This window comes from Xenopus laevis, chromosome 4L, assembly GCF_017654675.1.
Source record: "Xenopus laevis strain J_2021 chromosome 4L, Xenopus_laevis_v10.1, whole genome shotgun sequence".
Taxonomy (NCBI): Eukaryota; Metazoa; Chordata; class Amphibia; order Anura; family Pipidae; genus Xenopus; species Xenopus laevis.
In genome coordinates this window covers 25,349,002-25,368,223 of record NC_054377.1, presented here as the reverse complement: position 1 = coordinate 25,368,223, position 19,222 = coordinate 25,349,002, and the positions used below count along the sequence as shown (strand labels likewise).

At 40.0% G+C, this 19,222-nt stretch overlaps 1 protein-coding gene across 3 annotated transcripts; it reads left to right on the top strand.

The window, feature by feature from the left end:
* The first annotated feature begins 2,183 nt into the window (after positions 1–2,183).
* On the top strand, positions 2,184–17,652 carry znf81.L (zinc finger protein 81 L homeolog). 3 transcript variants are annotated; one of them, XM_018257584.2, is made up of 7 exons: positions 2,184–2,447; positions 7,045–7,170; positions 9,334–9,393; positions 9,914–10,052; positions 11,018–11,116; positions 12,123–12,233; positions 15,699–17,652. In XM_018257584.2, exons 2-7 carry the CDS (start codon positions 7,057–7,059, stop codon positions 16,997–16,999), a joined length of 1,824 nt encoding a protein of 607 aa, XP_018113073.1. In that variant the 5' UTR covers positions 2,184–2,447; positions 7,045–7,056; the 3' UTR covers positions 17,000–17,652. The 3 variants fall into 3 exon arrangements, with proteins under 3 accessions (XP_018113073.1, XP_018113074.1, XP_018113075.1); XM_018257585.2 differs by having other exon boundaries at positions 2,184–2,451; XM_018257586.2 differs by lacking the exon at positions 12,123–12,233.
* Positions 17,653–19,222: the final 1,570 nt, after the last annotated feature.

Below are 19,222 nucleotides of genomic sequence, written 5' to 3'. Positions count from 1 at the left end.
ACTAATGATGCTGCAGAAACTAGAATTTGGTATATATGGCACAAGGTTGCCACCTTGTGGACTGTGATACTGTTTCGCAACTTCTCATATCTGTAACCTTTTAAGTGCCTGTATAGAAATGACCATTTCTACAAATGTGAACATTCCTGGGTCCCCTAATTAATCCTCAGTCTTGTATGGAACTTCAGTGAAGACTTACAGACACTGTACTGGTAAAAACTAGACGAACCATATTGTGAGGTTATTCTTTCCCTTTTGCTTTAAATCTGTAACAACCAAAAACAACCAGTTCGAGCCAGGGCTGCTGCTCCAAATTTCAATATAAAAACAATATACTTGCTGGTAAATTCGCATCACCCCTTCCCTGACCTGCTCCACTGCCCAACCAACTCTTTTACGTGCACCAGCATTTTATGACAGACTGACTTTGGCCCACACATTTCATGACACATTGTGCCCCACAGTATTTCATGATGCATTGTACCCTCCATGGCACACTGTGAGGCCCCAAGCATTTAATGGCACACTGTAGCCCCCAAGAGAGATACAGTGCCAGCCCCTTTCCGAAGGCAGAACTAAGCAGACCTTTTGTCCAGATAGCTGGAGGGCTGCAATTGTTAGAGATCAGGAGGTTGATTCATTCATCTCATTTATCCATCATAGAGAAAGAGACTAATGCCACTGGCATATGCTATTGTGTAGGGTAGTAATCCCTGATGGATAGGACTTCAGCCCTGTTGGGAGTACCCAGCATGCACACTGGATCAGAACTGTGTATTACCTATCAGCCTCTTCATCAGGATTTCAAGAAGCCTTCCTTTGCCCCACCATTGCCATCTCCATGTGGATTTATCTTTCTTAAATACAGGAGAGCTCCTGCAATGAGGCAGGTTACCAGAAGTGACAAAAAGCCAATTGTGGTTTGATAACAGAAAATGTGTCTCTTAAAGATATCAGGAGAAGCTTTTTGCCACCCTAGGTAACTTGTGGGGCACTGCTGCCTCACTGGCACTCCTGTATCACCTTTCAGAATATATGCAGATTTATGTCAGAGCCACTTATTTTGAAAGGCAGCTTACTGTAAATCATTCTTAATCAGAGACACCTATGACTAAGTGCTGGAGGGTACGAAACACGTAAGGTGGGCCATGTGGGGTCAGTATGTATTCAAATTTTAATGTGAATTTGAGTAAATAATTTATTTTTACTATTGAAAAGCCTTGGGACATATATCTTTTGATATTAATGGTTTTGCATACTGTAAAACATTGTCTAGGCCAGTGATGTCCAACTGGTGGCCCACAAGTCTACATTGTGCAGCCCCTACATTAAAAGTCTGCCTGCTTTGACTGCTTATCTTGGGTAAACTTTAAAAAGTATCAGTTCTGAGATTAACTGGCCCTTGCATTTCTTATACCCCAGATTCAGACTGCATGATCCTGTATAGTTACCACCTCAGATTCACACTGTAAGAACCCACGTCGTTCACACCTCCAACTGTAGGAGCGGTGCTGATATTGTGTCGATCTATGTAGGCTGGGCCGGATTTGTATTGCGGGCGCACCTAGGCCACACGGTCCTATCACCCGCCGTACGCACCCCTCCATGAGCGCACACGCCAGCACGTGCTCCTCAGCAAGCAGCTGCCCTAGTCCTGGGCCTTTGCGGCCTCGTCTGTATGTAGGTTTGTCTTAGAGTGGTCTTTACTGGGTGCAAACAGCCCCCCACCAGCTCAATAAATATTGACTGTCATGGCGTCTTACAGCAACCCCTCTGACATTTGCCAGAAACCACAGATTGCCTGTCTGCACCTGATCCTGCTCTATGCTGCCTTTGCCTGCCTCACTCTGCCTGCCCTACACTGTCTATATTTTCCATACTCTGCCAGTGTGTGCCATAGTCTGCCTGCCCTACGCTCCAACTCTGCCATGTAGAGAGACAATTTGCTGAAAAGAGGCATACTAAACAGTATCTCGATCATTTCCGAAACGTTGCAGAATTGTTACTTAATTATAAATAGTTTCTCATTTCCTTGAGATAAAAAAAAAATGTGTTTGTGATCGTTCCCCTTTACTTTAAATTTTCTATTTTCGTGATAGTTCCCCTTTACATTTGTATTAACAATGATGTACACAAGATGGAGCTGTGGCGGCACTGATAAAAGGAAGTGTATGCTGCTTGGCTGTGTAGCTTGATAAAGAGTTCTGAATGCTTTCAGACGCTGCTTATTTGCCGCTATAAAGACAATTTTTGTATATTATATGGACTTCTGCCCTATGTGCTCTACTTGGAATGGGGGAAGGGCCCCCATTACAGAATCCTAGGCAAAAAAAGTGAGTGACGCCTGTAAATCGTACTGAGACAAGAACCACAACTCCCAGAATACCCTTCAGGAATAATCCCACCCCTGAGCTCATTTCCTGCGACAGACGGGAGTCAGGCAGTAGGTAGGTATGTGCTTGTCTGCTCTGTTATTATTCTCATCACAGGGGTTATGTACAGTGAAAGGTATTAGTAGTTGTGTGTATGTAGGTGCCAGTGGTGCTTAGTGGGTATATCCACATGCTGCCACATATACAGCCCATGCAGACTGGCACCTGGCCTTTAACTTTAGCCTTTCTACAGAGAAAGCAGTTTATGGCAAATTCTGAATACAGAGATGGGATCTATTATCCAGAATGCGGTTTTCCGAATAAGGGATCTTTCCGTAATATGGATCACCATGACTTACGTCTGCTAAAACCCAGTTAAACATTTAAGTAACCCCAGATGGATTATGTTGCTTCTAATATGGATTCATGCAGCTGCGTTACCATTAAGTACAGGGTACTGTTTTATTTATTTATCATGTAAACGTCAAGTCAATCCAATTTTGCTTCCAATAAGTAACATAGTAATATAGTAAGTTAGGTTGGAAAAAGACACGCGTCCATCAAGTTCAACCTTTTAACTTTTTTTTTTGACCTGCCTAACTGCCAGTTGATCCAGAAGAAGGCAAAAAAAACCCATCTGAAGCTTCTCTAATTTGCCTGAGAGGGGGAAAAATCCCTTTCTGACTCCAAAATGGCAATCCGACTAGTCCCTGGATCAACTTGTACTATGAGCTATTTCCCATAACCCTGGATTCCCTCACTTGCTAAAAAGCCATCCAACCCCTTCTTAAAGCTATTTAATGTATCAGCCTGTACAACTGATTCAGGGAGAGAATTCCACATCTTCACAGCTCTCACTGTAAAAACCCCTTCCGAATATTTATAAGGATTCATTATATCTTAGTTTGGATCAATTATAAGGTACTGTTTTAATATTACACAGGAAAAAAAAACATTTAAAAAAATTATAATTATTTGCTTATAATGACGTCTATTGGAGATGGCCTTCCTGTAATTCAGAGCTTTCTGGATAATGGGTTTTCAGATATCTGATCCCATACCTGTATACATATATTTATTGTACTTCCCCTGATCATCTTTCTTCTGAGATAATTATTTCTTTTCATATATCTAAATATATTATAATTCCATTACTATATTATTAGAGAGTATACAGTAATATTAGCTTACAATGTATTCAGCAGAGCTTTACCGATTTGATATATCAGTCTGAGGACTGAGCTATTTGGTTCTTTTTATCAATGACCCCACTGTATTGATACGCCATTAACATTGACCATGCACACGTGCACTGCAGGCTCTAATGGGCAGATATGTATGTTTGCTCCTGCCCTTGCACATCACCTGCCCATTAGAGCCTGAGAGACTAATTTACTAATTCTTCAAGTATACCTACCAACATTATGAAAATCGAAAGAGGGACAAAAAAACTTGTAGTTAAAATGTTTTGACCATGTCCATTTTGTGACCATGCCCCCTAATTACCCTGTCCATTGTAAAAAAAAAATTGGCAGGTTATGGAAAGTTTGAACACATTTCTTTGGGTTTTAGGGTCAGGTTTTATGTGTTATAACAGTTTTGCTAATGAAGGTGATTTGCCCTTTGAGCTGCAAGTCACAGTTTCTCCAAGATACCTGCTTATCTTAAATAGTTACGAAAGTATCTTTGCTTATCTTAAATTGTTACAAAAGTATCTAAGTGCACCAGGCACATATTCTGGGCTCTCTGCCAAAAGCCATTAAGTTTTAGAAACTTTGTATCTTTTTCTGGCTGTTTAGTGCAGGGATCAAAGAGAAACTTGGGACATTTCAGTAACAATCCAGGACTGAGCTGTCAAAATCGGGACTGTCCTGCGAAAAACAGGACAGTTGGGAGGTATGGAACATGTGCTGAAGTCCTGAGGGGTTCACAATTGCACCCCATAGGGCTCATTTAGTCAGCACTTGGGATGGGGGTTCTTCACTTGAAGGCATTGAAAGGAAAGTGAGCAGGCAGGCTCTCATGAAATCCAGTGTTGCCAGGTATAAAATATTAAGCATTTCTTGAAACCTAATTAAAGTGAACAGACTTGAGCAAGACCTTGAATGCACATGAACAGTGGCGGATTAGTATGTGAGGTGCCTAAGATGCACTTTCCACAGGCCCCCCTTTTAGGCTACTCTCACACTCGAAAGTTTAGAAATATACAATTAGTCTGATTCGGAGCACAATAGTGGCATGTCTTCGAGAGCTCAGGCGCACGCCACACACATGACTTGCCTTGTCTGGCTCCCTAATCTTCTCCCAGCTGGTACCGTGCACCTGACCGGACCCAGGAAAAGCATCGCAGATATTTTTTTTTTTAAGAAAATAAAATAAAATAATAATTGAAAAGCTCAATGGTCCCCTAGGCTATAGCCTATTTATTAAACCGCACTTGTGCCAATAAAAAAATGGGAGCATTCAATGGTCTTGTTTTATCCCCCAATAAGATATCATACTAATATATACTGTTAGAGGCCTATTGTCAGCATATTTAAGGAGGGAACCTTTTATATATTTTGACCTATTAGGACCTTTCTAGTACAGGTATGGGATCCATTATGCGGAAACGGGAAGCTCATTTCCCATAGACTCCATTTTAATCAAATAATCCAAATTTTTAGAAAGGATTTCTTTTTTCTTTGAAATAAAACAGTACCTTGTATTTGATCCCAACCAAAATATAATGAATCCTTATTGAAAGCAAAATCCGTCTATTGGATTTATTTACATGATTTTCTAGTAGATTTAAGGTATGAAGATCCAAATTACAGAAATATCTGTTATGCAGAATACCCCAGGTCCTGAGCATTCTGGATTACAGGTTCTATACCTGTATATGATCTTTAACCATATATGTTGTGAGGGTCTAAACATCTTAGGCCTCAAAAGTCACCTGCACTTGTCAATAATGGGTTAAGGAACAGTAACACCAAAAAATGAAAGTGTTCTAAAGTAATGAAAATATAATGTAGTTATGTGCTGCACTGGAAAGGTTTTGTGTTTGTGTCAGAAACACAACTATAGTTTATATAAACAAGCTGCTGTTTAGCCATGGGGCAGCCATTCAAGCACAGGATACACAGCAGATAACAAGCTGTGTAGTAGACAATGGGATTTTTCAGAACTTATCTGTTATCTACTGTGTATCCTGTGCTTGAATGGCTGCCCCCATGGCTAAACAACAGCTTGTTTATATAAACTATAGTAGTCTTTCTGGAGCAAACACACACATTTTACCAGTGTAGGGCAACAGTACCCTATATTGTCATTCCTATAAAACACTTTAATTTTTTGGCTTTACTGCTCCTTTAATGCGTGTTGTAGCAAAAGTAGAATGAGTAGCTTGCAAGTGTATAAATAATAGGAACTGAAACTGTTTGCAAAGATATCTGAAAAGCACCTAGGAAAAGGTCTTATAAGCCAGACATTTAATCATATATTAGAAAGGAGAAGTTTCTTAACTGGACAACAAGCTGGTCTGGACTGAGAATCAAAATAGGCCCTGGCATATACACATACACAGAGGCCCAATCAGCCCCGCCAGCCCACTAAATAGTGGCTTTCTATGGCATCTTATAGCAGCCCTTCTGGCATTTGCGAGAACCCACAGATTGGCAGTCCGGGCCTGACAACAAGTGCCTGGAAATCTGCTATGGAACAAATGATGCTGAGTATCAAAACCAATAAAATGCAATCAGTTATTTTCATGTGATTAACTAACCTATGAAATTGATTTGAAGTATGGTGCGTAATCAAAAATTCTAATAATGTGAAAGGAAGAGAATCTTTGTCCGAACTTGTTTCAATGCTTGTTTCCATACTGGTATGGGATCTGTTATCCAGAATGCTCAGGACCTGGGGCTTTCTGGATAATGTCCATAATTTGGATCTTCATACCTTGAACCTACTAGAAAATCATGTAAACATTAAATAAATCCAATAGGCTCGTTTTGCCTCCAATAAGGATTAATTATATCTTAGTTTGGATCAAGTACAAGCTATTGTTTTATTATTCCAGAGAAAAAGGAAACATTTTTTAAAAAATTTGGATTATTTGGATAAAATAGCGTCTATAGGAGACAACCTTTCTGTAATTCTGAGCTTTCTGGATAATGGGTTTCTGGATAATGTGTCCCATACCTGTATTGCTAATCTGCCATTTGGTGTACCAATAAACCTTATCTTCTGACTTTGAGCATTATCTGTGTGTCCAGATGTGGTGATTACCAAGGGAATATAAATCAAACTTCTCATCTGGAGGTATATTTATCGAAGAGTGAAGTTAGAGGTCGCCACAGTCCACTAGAGTGAAATGCCGCCACTCTCCATTCATTTCTACGGAATTTTGAAAGGCGTATTTACCAAAGGATGAACTTTCACTTTCACCCATTGATAAATACTTAAATACTTAAAAATAATACTTAAAAATCCCATAAAAATTAATGGAGAGAGGCGGAATTTCACTCTGCGGACTGTAACGATCTCTTACTTCACTCTTTGATAAATATACCCCCTGCTGTCAGGTCAAGCAATGGGAATATCATTTGAGGCAGGTGTAAAATCATGACCTCTCCAAAAATTATTTTCATTGTTTTCAATACCGCGTTGGCCTCTTCTTCCTTTTCAGTGGGTTGGACTCATGCAGCACCTGTTGAACCCAATAATACTAAACATGATGAATAAAGACAAGAAGCAAATGACAGAGAAGATATTGAATCATGCTCTGGGTATTATATTCTTGCTTACTGGAGAGGTAAGAGCTACAGAAGAAATATCAGGATCTCAATAGCCTTTTCTATTCCTAATGAGATACTGAATGAATTCCATATTTCTACTTGTATATTGTTCCCTTTATTTAGTTATAATCTTGCCAATGTAATTTCATTTCAAGGGCAGCCATTTTTATTTTACTTCAATTTTTATTCCGTTTCTCAGCCCATAGTGTGTAATTCATGCATCTGACTTCACTTAGTCTGCTCTGTTCCTAGGTAATCACTTCCATAAATCTAAGCTGCAGTTTTCCATTCATTGCTGTATTGGGGCACCTGAGGCCTACCAAAGAAACTGACCTCTGGGGCCCCACAAGAATTATTGCAGTAGCAGCCAGTTCCTGCTTGCAGTAATAAAAGCAAGTGGGGTGAAGGCAGACAGGCTGCTGCCCTGCCAGTTAATGATGGTGCATCTTGGTTAAAGGAAAACTTAACCATAAAAAGAAATGTGGCTAAAAATACCATATTTTATATACTGAACTTATTGCACCAGCCTAAAGTTTCAGCTTCTCAATAGTAGCAATAATTCAGGACTTCAAACTTATCACAGGGGGTCACCATCTTGGAAAGTGTCTGTAACACTCACATGCTCAGTGGGCTCTGAGCAGCTGTTGAGAAGCTAAACTTAGGGGTCATCACAAATTATCAAGCAGAAAATGAGGCTGATGCTATAGGGCTGATTATTAAATTCTGATACTAATTGCACTGGTTTCTGTGCTGTCACGTAGTAATTATCTGTATTAATTACTAATCAGCCTTATATAGTGACATTTATATTTTATGTGTACTGTATATTGTGAGTGGGTCCCTAAGCTAAGTAAATGACAGCAGGACATAGTTTGTGCAGTGAATCAGTAGAAAAGAAGATGGGGAGCTACTGGGGCATCTTTGGAGACACAGATCTTTACTAAAGGGCTGTGGTTGCCTTGGGTTGGTTCAGAAACCCAAAACATAATGCACAACATTTCTAGCCTACTTCTTTAGTTAGGCTTTAGTTCTCCTTTAAATGGGTTCAACAGACCTGGACAGAGCCCACCAGGATATTCCCTAGTATCCCGGTGGAACTGTCTGAACATGTTTCCATTTATAATGCAGGTGACATCTTTTAACCAAGCGATGGTAGTATTGGTTTTATGTCACTGCCAGTGACGCCTGATAACCATCACTGATTCTTGGGGTAACCTGCCATTCCAGGGTTTCCTTTTGGGGGTGACTGTGCATTAACCAACCCAAAGGGAGTATGTTTATATTATTTAGTTAAAGGGCATGTAAAGGAAAAAAAATAAACCCCGTTTTTACTTTCTTTAATGAAAAAGAAACCTATCTCCAATATACTTTAATTAAAAAATGTGTACTGTTTTTATAAGAAACCTGACTGTATGCAGTGACATTCTCCCTTCATTTACTGCTGTGGATAGGAATTGTCAGACGGTCCCTAACTGCTGGCAGGGAAACAATCATACTTTTGAACAGCAGGGGGAGCCCCGCCTTACTTCCCAGCCTTTCAGAACTCCAGCAGCTTTGTTTGTTTCCCTGTTTTGATAATTTATGACGATCTCTAAGAAGCCCAGACCACAGTGAGCATATGCACAGTCTTGGTCTTGAAAAGATGTTTAACAAAGATGACAGCCCCCTGTGGCCAACTTTGAAAGCATAAATCATTTGTTTAATTAGGCTTGTGGTGCAGTAAGTTCATGTTTATGTTTAGTATACAAAATACAGCATTTCTAGCCTTATTCTTTTTTAGACTTCCCTTGTCCTTTAAATCTTATTAATGAGTTATGGGTTATAGTAGATCTCCAGTCTACAGCCATACAGCTGTAACTAGTCTACAAGCCAGAGCTTTTCCTTGATCTTATCAATTGTATGCATAGGGCCTAGCAAGGGGGAATCGGGAGAATGCCATTCTCTCTCCTAGATACACCTCTAAATCCAGCTTCAAGGTCCCTTGGAGCAAGATATAGGGTGAATATGTAATTGTTGCCATAGATATTTTTGAAACTATGACTGCATGACTGAAAAACTAAGATTTTTCTATATGTGTACCCATATCATGAGTTAAACAAGGTTCTGGCCAAAGGCGGACCTTCAAGTGGGTTTTGACAACCACTGCCCAATGGTAACTCTGTGCCTCTCTCATGTACCAGGAATACATTATTGTGAAGAAGAATTATCCCCACAGTCACGTTCAGCTGCTAACTGGAGAGGTGAGCTATTTAATGCTATCTACTCTTGAGGACTCTTGGAGGACCCATGTTTAAAAAAAAAAATAAGTTTCTGCCAATCTGTCTAGAGTCTAGACCTTGCCCCGTTTCCCCCGATCCCTGCCCTTTTTCAACTAAACTCCAATCCTCCTGAGGGAGGGGGGTCGAGTGGGTTAGAGGAGGAGAAGGATTTCTAAGTGATTAAGGGGATTCTGCAGCCTTACTGTTAACCATTTAACAACCAGAATGGCCGATATCTAAAGTTTTCAAAGAGGCTGTTCACTGATTACATTTTTGTGGAGGGGGTTTACATGTCTTTTAAGGGAATTTCTCAGACCAGGTATGTTGGTGGAAAACTGCAATGCTGCACCAAAACACGCACTTGAGCATTCCTGGGCTCAAATCGTTACAGGGTTTGGCATGGTACTGGGGGTTTTCTCTGACACTGTGCGTGTGTGACATAGCCCTTTGGTGATCCGGGATTATAATCTAGTGCCGAATTATAAATATGTTTGTTTTTTAGGTTCCAATAAAATGTGGGGATGTTGCAGTTTATTTCTCCATGGAGGAATGGGAATACATAGAAGGACACAAGAAGCTTTTCAAGGGTGTTGAAACAGAGGAGAAAAAGACTGTGGAGGTTCCAGCACAACAAAGCTCTGGTAACACTTTCTTATGAGGTCTATAACATGTAGGGAGTTTTGACCATCTATTTGCTCAGGAGAAAAACATTGGTGGTCCAAATTTCCCAATCTACCATTCACTGCTTCAGACCTGGTGATTACAGGTAGACCACAGCTATTCACTTAAACTGGCTAAAGAAAACTTGATTTAGTTTCTATGGCTTAACATGGCCATGTATTAATATGAAATATTTGTATGATTATTGGCATGTGCACGGCGCCCTGGATGAGCCCAACCAATATTCACATACTGTGGATGACGGTCAGTTCCAGAATTGGGAAGGGCAGAAAATGGCACAATAGCAGCCAGTTCATGATAAATTGACAGTTGAGTTAGTCAAGCTGTGGCATAGGAAAATGAAGTAAGAGGATTTGCAGCTTACACAATAATAGGAAAGCAGCCATACAGTGTGTCTATTCAGGCCATGGAAACAGGATTTGTGGCTGGTCAGTGTATGGCTGCCTTTACTTGACTGGGAAATATTATGAATGTCACTGTACTGTTACAGTAATTATTTGTTTTTTAATATCTAAATTATACACATCAACATCTTGAGCATTAGAGCTATTGCCCTAACCAAATGAATTCCGCATTATCTCAGACTCTTAACATACTATATATTTATATATTCTGGTGATACCTGCAAGACTGGGGACTGGTCCGATTGCCATTCAGGGACTGGTCCGATTGCCATCTTGGAGTCAGGAAGGAATTTTTTCCCCATCTGAGGCAAATTGGAGAGGCTTCAAATGTTTTTTTTTGCCTTCCTCTGAATCAACTAGCCGGTTATATACAGACTTAAGGATGAACTTGATGGATGTGTGTCTTTTTTCAACCTAACTTACTATGTTATGATACTGAGCCAAACTATACTTGGATAGTTTATTTGAAATACAAAAGCCTCATTGGGTGAAATTGGTAAAATCTATAATCTAATTTACAGGCCTTTGTGATGAAAATCAAAACATTGTGGCAAATAGTCATGTGGAAGAACTTGGAAATCCAGTTCAGCAGGGGCCTATTGCTTCAGACACTGGCCCAGGTGGGTAATAAAATCCTTGCTTGGGTATTTTGGTATCAAACAAAATGAGCACCATTTTTATATGCTATAAAGATTTTCAGTCACACTTGAATAAACCTTCTGCTATTTATTACATTTTAGGGGTGATTTTACAAAGTGCAGGGCAGGGTGTAAAGTACAAAAACAGAAGCAAACCCCTTTATTTTTTGCACACTTACCCCTTGCCCTGCATTATTTTTAAAATGAATGGAGCACAAAGACCGGCATGTGCCTCATGAATACAGGGCTGCTTGTATTCATTAGTGCTGTATACCTGAGAGGTGGGGCGGTTACATAGGTGTCCTCACTCTTACCTTCTACTCACCTCTTAATTGCAAGACATTTGATCATGCAAGTTAGGGAGCACCATTGGGAGCAGGCCTCTAATTCATTCTTGTTGTGTGTGCAAAAAAAAATAAATTCTGTGCATTTTTTAAAAACTGTGTGCCCAGGGCAGAATAAATACAAAATTCCTTGTGCGCATTACAATTTGTTGCGCTGACCTCAACATTTGTGTGCACAACAGTAAGGACAGGTCTGCCTTGTGCTTTCCAGCATTGCACTCTGCACTTAGCAGCAATTTTTTCAAACCAGATTAGCCATCCTTAAAAGCTGGTCCAGATCAGCAATTTGTAGATTTTGGTAAAAGCCAGAGGGGCTGCTGTAATGTGCCATAGACAGTCACTATTTAGTAGGCTGGTGGGGGCTGTTTGCATATACTTGAGATGCCAGGAACTATTTTAAATCCAAGTCCGGACCTGATTAGCAGCCTATGTGTGCCCAGTCTTCAAATACGATGGTAGATCCTGTGCAGAAGCAATAAACTTGCATTTACTGACTTGGATTCAGCCAAATCCTGCTGAAAAAAAGCCAAATCACAAACCGAATCCTGGATTTGGTAAAACCCTAGTTTTTAATATTTTTTTAGTATTAAAAATGAAAAAAGGCCTGTCGTAATGACTGCGGTATGGATCTGTATTTATTCTAGCATATATCCAGAAAAAGGCTCCAGACAATGTGCTTATTGCCAAGGAGGAGAAAGAAGAGACTAATATAAACAGAATTCAACCTGGAGAAGTCCATTCGGTCTTTGATAACGGTGAGAGATGATAATAGCGATAATCTTAAAGGGATCTTGGGAAAACATGTTTTTTTTCAAACGCATCAGTTAATAGTGCTGCTGCAGCAGACTTCTGCACTGAAAGCTGTTTTTCAAAAGAGCAAACCGAATGCTTTAATATTTAATTTTGAAATCTGACATGGGGCTAGACACATTGCCAGTTTCCCAGGTGCCCCCAGACATGTGACTTGTGCTCTGATAAACTTCAGTCACTCTTTACTGCAGTGATGTCACCCCCTACCTTTCCCCCAGCAGCCCATCAGCAGAACAATGGGAATGTAACCAGATAAAAGCTCCCTGGTAAATATAAGAACAGCACGCAATAGTAAAAATCCATTTCCCACTGTGACTCCATTCAGTTACATTGAGTAGGAGAAACAATAGCCTGCCAGAAAGCAGTTCCATAGTGCAGCACTGGCTCTTTCTGAAAGCACATGACCAGGCAAAATTACCTAAGATGCACACCAATATTACAACTAAAAAAAAAACACTTGTTGGATTAGGAATGAAATTTTATATGGTAGAGTGAATTATTTGCAGTATAAACAGTGTAATTTAGAAATAAAACGACACCATAAAAATCACGACAGAAGCCTTTTAAGTAATATACCGTATGTAATTTGCTTAATAGATAAAGCTAGGATCAAAAAGAATTTCTACCCAAAAAATGTAATTCTAAGCAAATGTCTTATTAAACATTTCTAGTGGTTTGTTATGTGTAAATGCAATTGCAGCTGAAAGCAATGTCTGTTTATCCTTTCCTGTGGTTCTCACTCTGAAAACAATGTAACAGGAGTCTGATCTCCTCTGGGTTTATGAGGGTGATGACACACTGGGCTTTGTCACCTGTGGGAAAGTTTTCTTTCCACTAGTGACAAAGCGCCTGAAAAATACCTTTTCATTCATTCAAAATCATAAGGATGCCTTCTTATTCAATATTTTGTGGTTCTGTGAGTGAAGTGGTTCACCCGCAGGATTCCTGTTCAAGGCAATGTATTTTGCTTGCAGGCAACAAACACCCTGTCTGTCATCGCTAGGGTTGCCACCTTTAAAAAAAAATAAAAAAAATTACCGCCCAGTTGTGGGGGCGTAAAATAAAGGGGCGGGACAAAAAAGGGTGGAGCAGATGAAGCGGCCCGTGAAAGGGGCGGAGCCACAGGATTTAGTGTCACAATAGGGGCGGGGCCACGGCCCAAAGCCGACGAAAATGTAAGTTTTCATCGGTGGGCAAGGGATTTTGTAAATGGTATTACAAATTACCGGCAGCTACATTGCCGGTAAATTTGTAATATCGGCTCTGGCCCTGGCAGGTGTTTTACCGGCTAGGCCGGTAAAATACCGGCTGGGTGGTAACCCTATTGCCCTTAACAAGTTAGGAGTGCAGAGAATGTTAACAGATACTGCTTCATTTGCACATGGGCCAATAAATTCTGCTAACGCAGCCTCCCCAGACTGAATCAAAAGCTTTTAAGGAACCTCACCAAAAGAGTGGATTTTACCATGTATTGCCAGCCTATTAAAGCCCTGCCAGATCCAAACACAGTAGAGGCCTGCACCCAATGGTGCTACCAAACAAGTGTATTTGTGCCCAATTTGGCCACCCAAGCACAGGGCCATATCATGCTGATTAGATCAATGGCCCCATGGCCTGCAGAGGATCTCATCAATCAGCCAATGTATTCCTTGTCCAACAGGAATTTCAAACCTGCCCTATTAATATCAGCCCTTGGTCTGTGTATGGGTGCCATACACAGACCAAGATGGCAACTTAAGGGCCACCTTAATAAAGATATATTGGAAAGTTGCTTAGAATTAAACTTTCTGGTACAATGCAAAAAAACTAAAACTTTTGGATATTTTCTATTACATTTTGGAAGTCAGATACCGTAGTGCAGAGCATCAAACAGCCACAGACTGCTTTCAATAGAAATTACATGAAACCGCTGAAAACTTTTAAATCTGTTGTAAATTTGATGACCTCCATAATCTCTATCTTGTTCTACTACTGTATATGAAGGGAAAAGGGGATATCTGTTGTCTCTATGAAATGAATGGGAAGGATACCAGGATAAATTCACACTAACCAAGTAGGAGGATTTCAGTGCCATATCCCATGTAGTGAATGATGCATTTTTCTCTGCCTGCATTTTGTATTTGGTGGAGAAAAGTGGATCCACTCCCATCTGCTTTTTCATGTAGCTTCACTGGCACTGCTTTGTGTTGATGGGGAGCAGGCTAGCTGCCTCTAGACACAGCACTTCATTTGTCTCTATTCCCCTGCCATAGATTCCTTGAGGTCAGATTCTCAGCTTCAAGATTTTTAGGATGTTTTTTTTCTAATAAATATTAGGGATTTTTATGGTGTAGTTTTTATTCCTAAATTACACTGTTTACACTGTAAATAATTCACTCTACAATAAACAATTTCATTCCTGAACCAGCAAGAGTATTTTTTTTTAGTTGTAATATTGGTGTGTAGACAGCCATCTCAGGTCATTTTCACTTGTCATGTTTTTTCAGAAAGAGCCAGTGCTGCACTATGGAACTGCGTTCTAGCAGGCTGTTGTTTCTCCTACTCAATGTAACTGAATGTGTCACAGTTAGGGTTGCCACCTTTCATGGGAAAAAATACCGGCCTTCTTATATATTTATCCTTTTTCCCTATTAATAACATTGGGATCAGCTTTAATTTTTACGGGCCAGGTGGCAGCCCTAGTCACAGTGGGACCAGGGACTGAAGTTTATCAGAGCACAAGTCACATGACTGGGTTCTCCTGGAAAACTGACAATATGGAAAGCCCCGTGTCAAATTTCAAAATTAAATATAAAAAAAAAATCCATTTTGAAAAATGGATTTCAGTGCAGAAGTCTGCTGGAGCAGCACTATTAACTGATGTGTTTTGATGCGTTTATCACGACAGTATCCTAGGATATCCTAGTAATCTAGGGCAATCTGGTCCTAGTTTATTGATAAGGAAATGATGATAATGCTTATATCTTGCTTTTAGAGATATCTAGAGCCAGAGCCAGGCCAAGTAGTATTGTCACCCAAGGCAACACTATCTGGCCTGGTGCCCCTCCAGCCTGACTCCTGCATGCATGCACCCACTAATTCCCATCCCCATGCCACCGTTTTACTTTTTCGGATCTCTCACATCCCTTTTCCTGCTGGTCTGCCCTGTCTGCTGATCTCCCATTTTACTTCAGAACTGAGCCCCCGTCGCTTCACCCTAGGCACATGTATACCCTTAGTTCAGGCTAACTTTGGAGTCAGACATTTAGCAAGTCCCTTCCTTGTTTTCTACATTATATTCAGTGTAGATAGGCGGTACTAGGGAATCAATTGAATTAGGAGTTGGACTGAGCCCCTGGGCAAAAAAACCTGATATTGGCAGTTTGCTTTAGAACTCACATTTGTAATGTTTCTTTCTCCTTTTCAATCAGGGGATCTGCATAATGGAGTCTGCACGTCAGATGAAACAAGGCACTTAAAAAAGAATTTATTAGGAGTTTCCCACAATACAGTTTGCACTTCAGGTGAAATAATGTATATGAAAAGGAATATATTAGGGGATTCCCACAATGCAGCCTGCACATCAGATGAAAGGATGTATATGAAAAGGAATACAGTTGGGGATTCCTACAGTTTAATGAACACATCAGAGGAAATGATGTGCGTCAAAAGCAAAATATTAGACCCCCACAGTGCACTCGGCACTTCAGAGGAAGTGATGCGAATGAAGAAGAATATATTGGGAGGCTATGTTAATCCAGTTTGCAAATCAGAGGTAGGGATGCATACAAAAAGGGATATTCTATTAAATTCCCACAATGCAATCCACCCATCCGATAAAATGATGTTTGGTAATAGCCGCTTTTGCACAGAGTTTCATGGCAGACACTATGGAGTTCCACGCAATGAACCAAAGCCATTTGGAAGAGTCATCCTTACACCATTTTCAATACCCTGTGCACGTGGCTACAAAACGCAGGATCTGCGCGACCGCTTTGTCACCGGGAGCAACGGTGGCGTATCCTATATTGAGTCCATAAGGAATGATCACCAAGCAAAACTTAAGGATGAAAAACCTTTTAAACTCGAGGTAAGGAAACAATTGTCCTCCAAATGCCCAGCTTCTGAGGAAAAGCCCCACAAATGTAACGTTTGTGGAAAGCAGTTCCCCACACTTTCAAAGGCTTCTTCCCATTCGAGAATTCACAACAAGCCATTTGTGTGCCCTGAATGCGGCAAAGGCTTTCCTTTTAGGTCCAATTTGAATAAACATCTCAGGACTCACACAAAGGTGACCCAACATGCCTGCCCTGAATGCGGCAAATACTTTGACAAAAGAACATTGCTGGAGAAACACTTCAGAACCCACACGCAAGAGAAGCCATATGTGTGCCCGGAATGCGGCAAATGCTTTTCTCAGAGATCGTGCATGGAAACTCACTACCGAATTCATACAAAAGAGAAACCGTATTCTTGCCGGGAATGCGGCAAATGTTTTGCTCAGAGGGGACATCGCAACATGCACCAAAGAATTCACACGGGAGAGAAACCATTTCCTTGCCCTGAGTGTGGGAAATGCTTTACTCAAAGGATACACCTGGATGTCCACTACAGGGTCCACTCAGGAGAGAAACCATACCCCTGCCCTGAATGCGGAAAATCCTTCACAACAAGGGCTAATATGGATGCACATCTGAAAACCCATTGTGTTTTTGATCCATCTGACCCCTAAAAGTAGGGGTAGTTTCTCAAGTTTTCGTTTTGTTAGCCAGCAGATAGCACATGCTGGAAAGGTGTATATTTTGGGGTATATTTATCAAAATTAGTTGTGTTTATTCATCTTGCATAATATGACATAACCTTCAACCTTAAATAAACAAATCTCAAATTTCTGTGAGATTTAAGAAATATCTCGAATGGGTTAAACTCAATAGAGTTAATTATATTTGAACGTTTGTAGTACTTTTCTATAATCCCAGCATTCCTCGTTGCCCCCAATCAAGTGTTATCTCAACAAAAATCCTTGAACATTTACGTTAAACATTTACAAAAAAAACCCTAAATATCCTAATGTTAAAGTATACAATTTCCCATGGTTTCCGTTGTATCTTGGTGGATCCGAGAGATGAAACATCATCATATCATAAATCTGAAAAATTGAAGAGTACAGCATTGACGAGTCGCACTTATTAAACATTAATCTCCGGCCTCAAACTTTGATAAATGTGCCCCCGTTACAAATTCAACAAATATTTATTCCCTATATACAGTTTTACACAAATTTATTTCTCACACCTGTATTTTTGTTTAGTTGTTTCGTTTATTTTGTGCTAAAATGTAATTTTCCTTAAAAAAAAAATACTGAATAAAATATTAACACTCTAATCCTCTTTTTTTACCATTTTTAGTGCAAAAAGAGAGTATTTTCTTTGAGAAAGACCATACCTGCTTTTCTCTTTATTTGGCATGATCTCTTCCAAAGAAACCATTAGGAAGGGAATATATATATATATATATATATATATATATATATATATATATATATATATATATATATATATATATATATATATATATATATATTCATATATACTCGAGTATAAGCCGACCCGAGTATAAGCCAAAAATTTTACCTGGGAAAACGTATTGACTCGAGTATAAGCCTAGACACAACTACAGCCCTGTCTCCCAGCAGTGCACATTCCGGCAAAGCAACCCCCCCAGCGATCAACCGGACTTCTTTGCAAAGTTGATGGTGACAGAGATTACTGTGTGCATTGTCCTACTGTCCCACTACCATGTGCAGAGGGTGCTGTGTGATATTGCCATCACTGTTAATCCTTCATATAACCAACAGAGGGCGCTGTGTGATATTACAGTCTCTCCCCAAGCGAACTGTTGGTATAGGAATGATTAAAAGTGACTGCAATCTCAGCTACTGCCCACTGACTCGAGTATAAGCTGAGGTAGACTTTCAGCACATTTTGAATGCTGAAAAACTCGGCTTATACTCAAGTATATATATATATATATATATATATATATATAAGACAAGTCGTAGTCTTAAAGGGGTTGTTCACCTTTAAATTAACTTTTATTATGATGTAGAGACCATTTGCAACTGGTTTTCATTTTTTATTTGTGGTTTTTGAGTTCATTTGCTTTTTGTTCAGTCGTGGTTTAAGTTACCCTAGTAACCATGCAGTAAAGATCTGTGTCTCCAAAGATGCCCCAATAGCTCCCCATCTTCTTTTCTGCTGATTCACTGCACATGCTCTGTGCTGCTGTTACTTACTGAACTTAGGGACCAATTCACAATATACAGTACACACAGAATATAAATGTCACAATATAAGGCTTATTAGTAATGAATACAGATAATTACTACATGGCAGCACAGAAACCAATGCAATTAGCATCAGAATTTAATAATCAACAATGTAGCATCAGCTTATATTAACCTCATTTTCTGCTTGATAATTTGTGATGACCCCTAAACTCAGCTTCTCAGCATCTGCTCAGAGCCCACTAAGCATGTGAGTGTTGTCGACGCTATCCAAGATGGTGACCCCCCTGTGAATTTGCATGCTTATATCAAGTTATGGTAGTAAAACCGAGATAAATACTCCCGGTCTCCAAGTCTAAAGCTTACATGTAAGGTCCCCATAACTGTATAATACACTGTGCCAGCCCATAGTTCGAGTGGAGGAAACTTTGTGGGGGAAACAGATGCCCTTGAAATTAGCTGATCAATGCTAGAGACCATATTGAATATGGCTGACACCTCCCTGTTGAGCAAGTCTCTTTAACCAGTTGAAATATCAGCATGCTTAGTGTGCTTACAGGTATTAAACTTTTTTATCATGAGCCACATTCAGATGTTAAAAGAGTTGGAAAGCAACACAAGCATGAAAAATGTCCCTGGGGTGCCAAATAAGGGCTGTGATTGGCTATT

What these genes read in the sequence shown, in the direction of transcription:
- znf81.L (XM_018257584.2), top strand. Translation starts at nt 7,057, where the DNA reads ATGCAGCACCTGTTGAACCCAATAATACTAAACATGATGAATAAAGAC. An exon ending in TCCAGCACAACAAAGCTCTG is followed by an intron (nt 10,053 to 11,017) that starts GTAACACTTTCT and finishes TCTAATTTACAG; the next exon opens with GCCTTTGTGATGAAAATCAA. An exon ending in CCATTCGGTCTTTGATAACG is followed by an intron (nt 12,234 to 15,698) that starts GTGAGAGATGAT and finishes CTTTTCAATCAG; the next exon opens with GGGATCTGCATAATGGAGTC.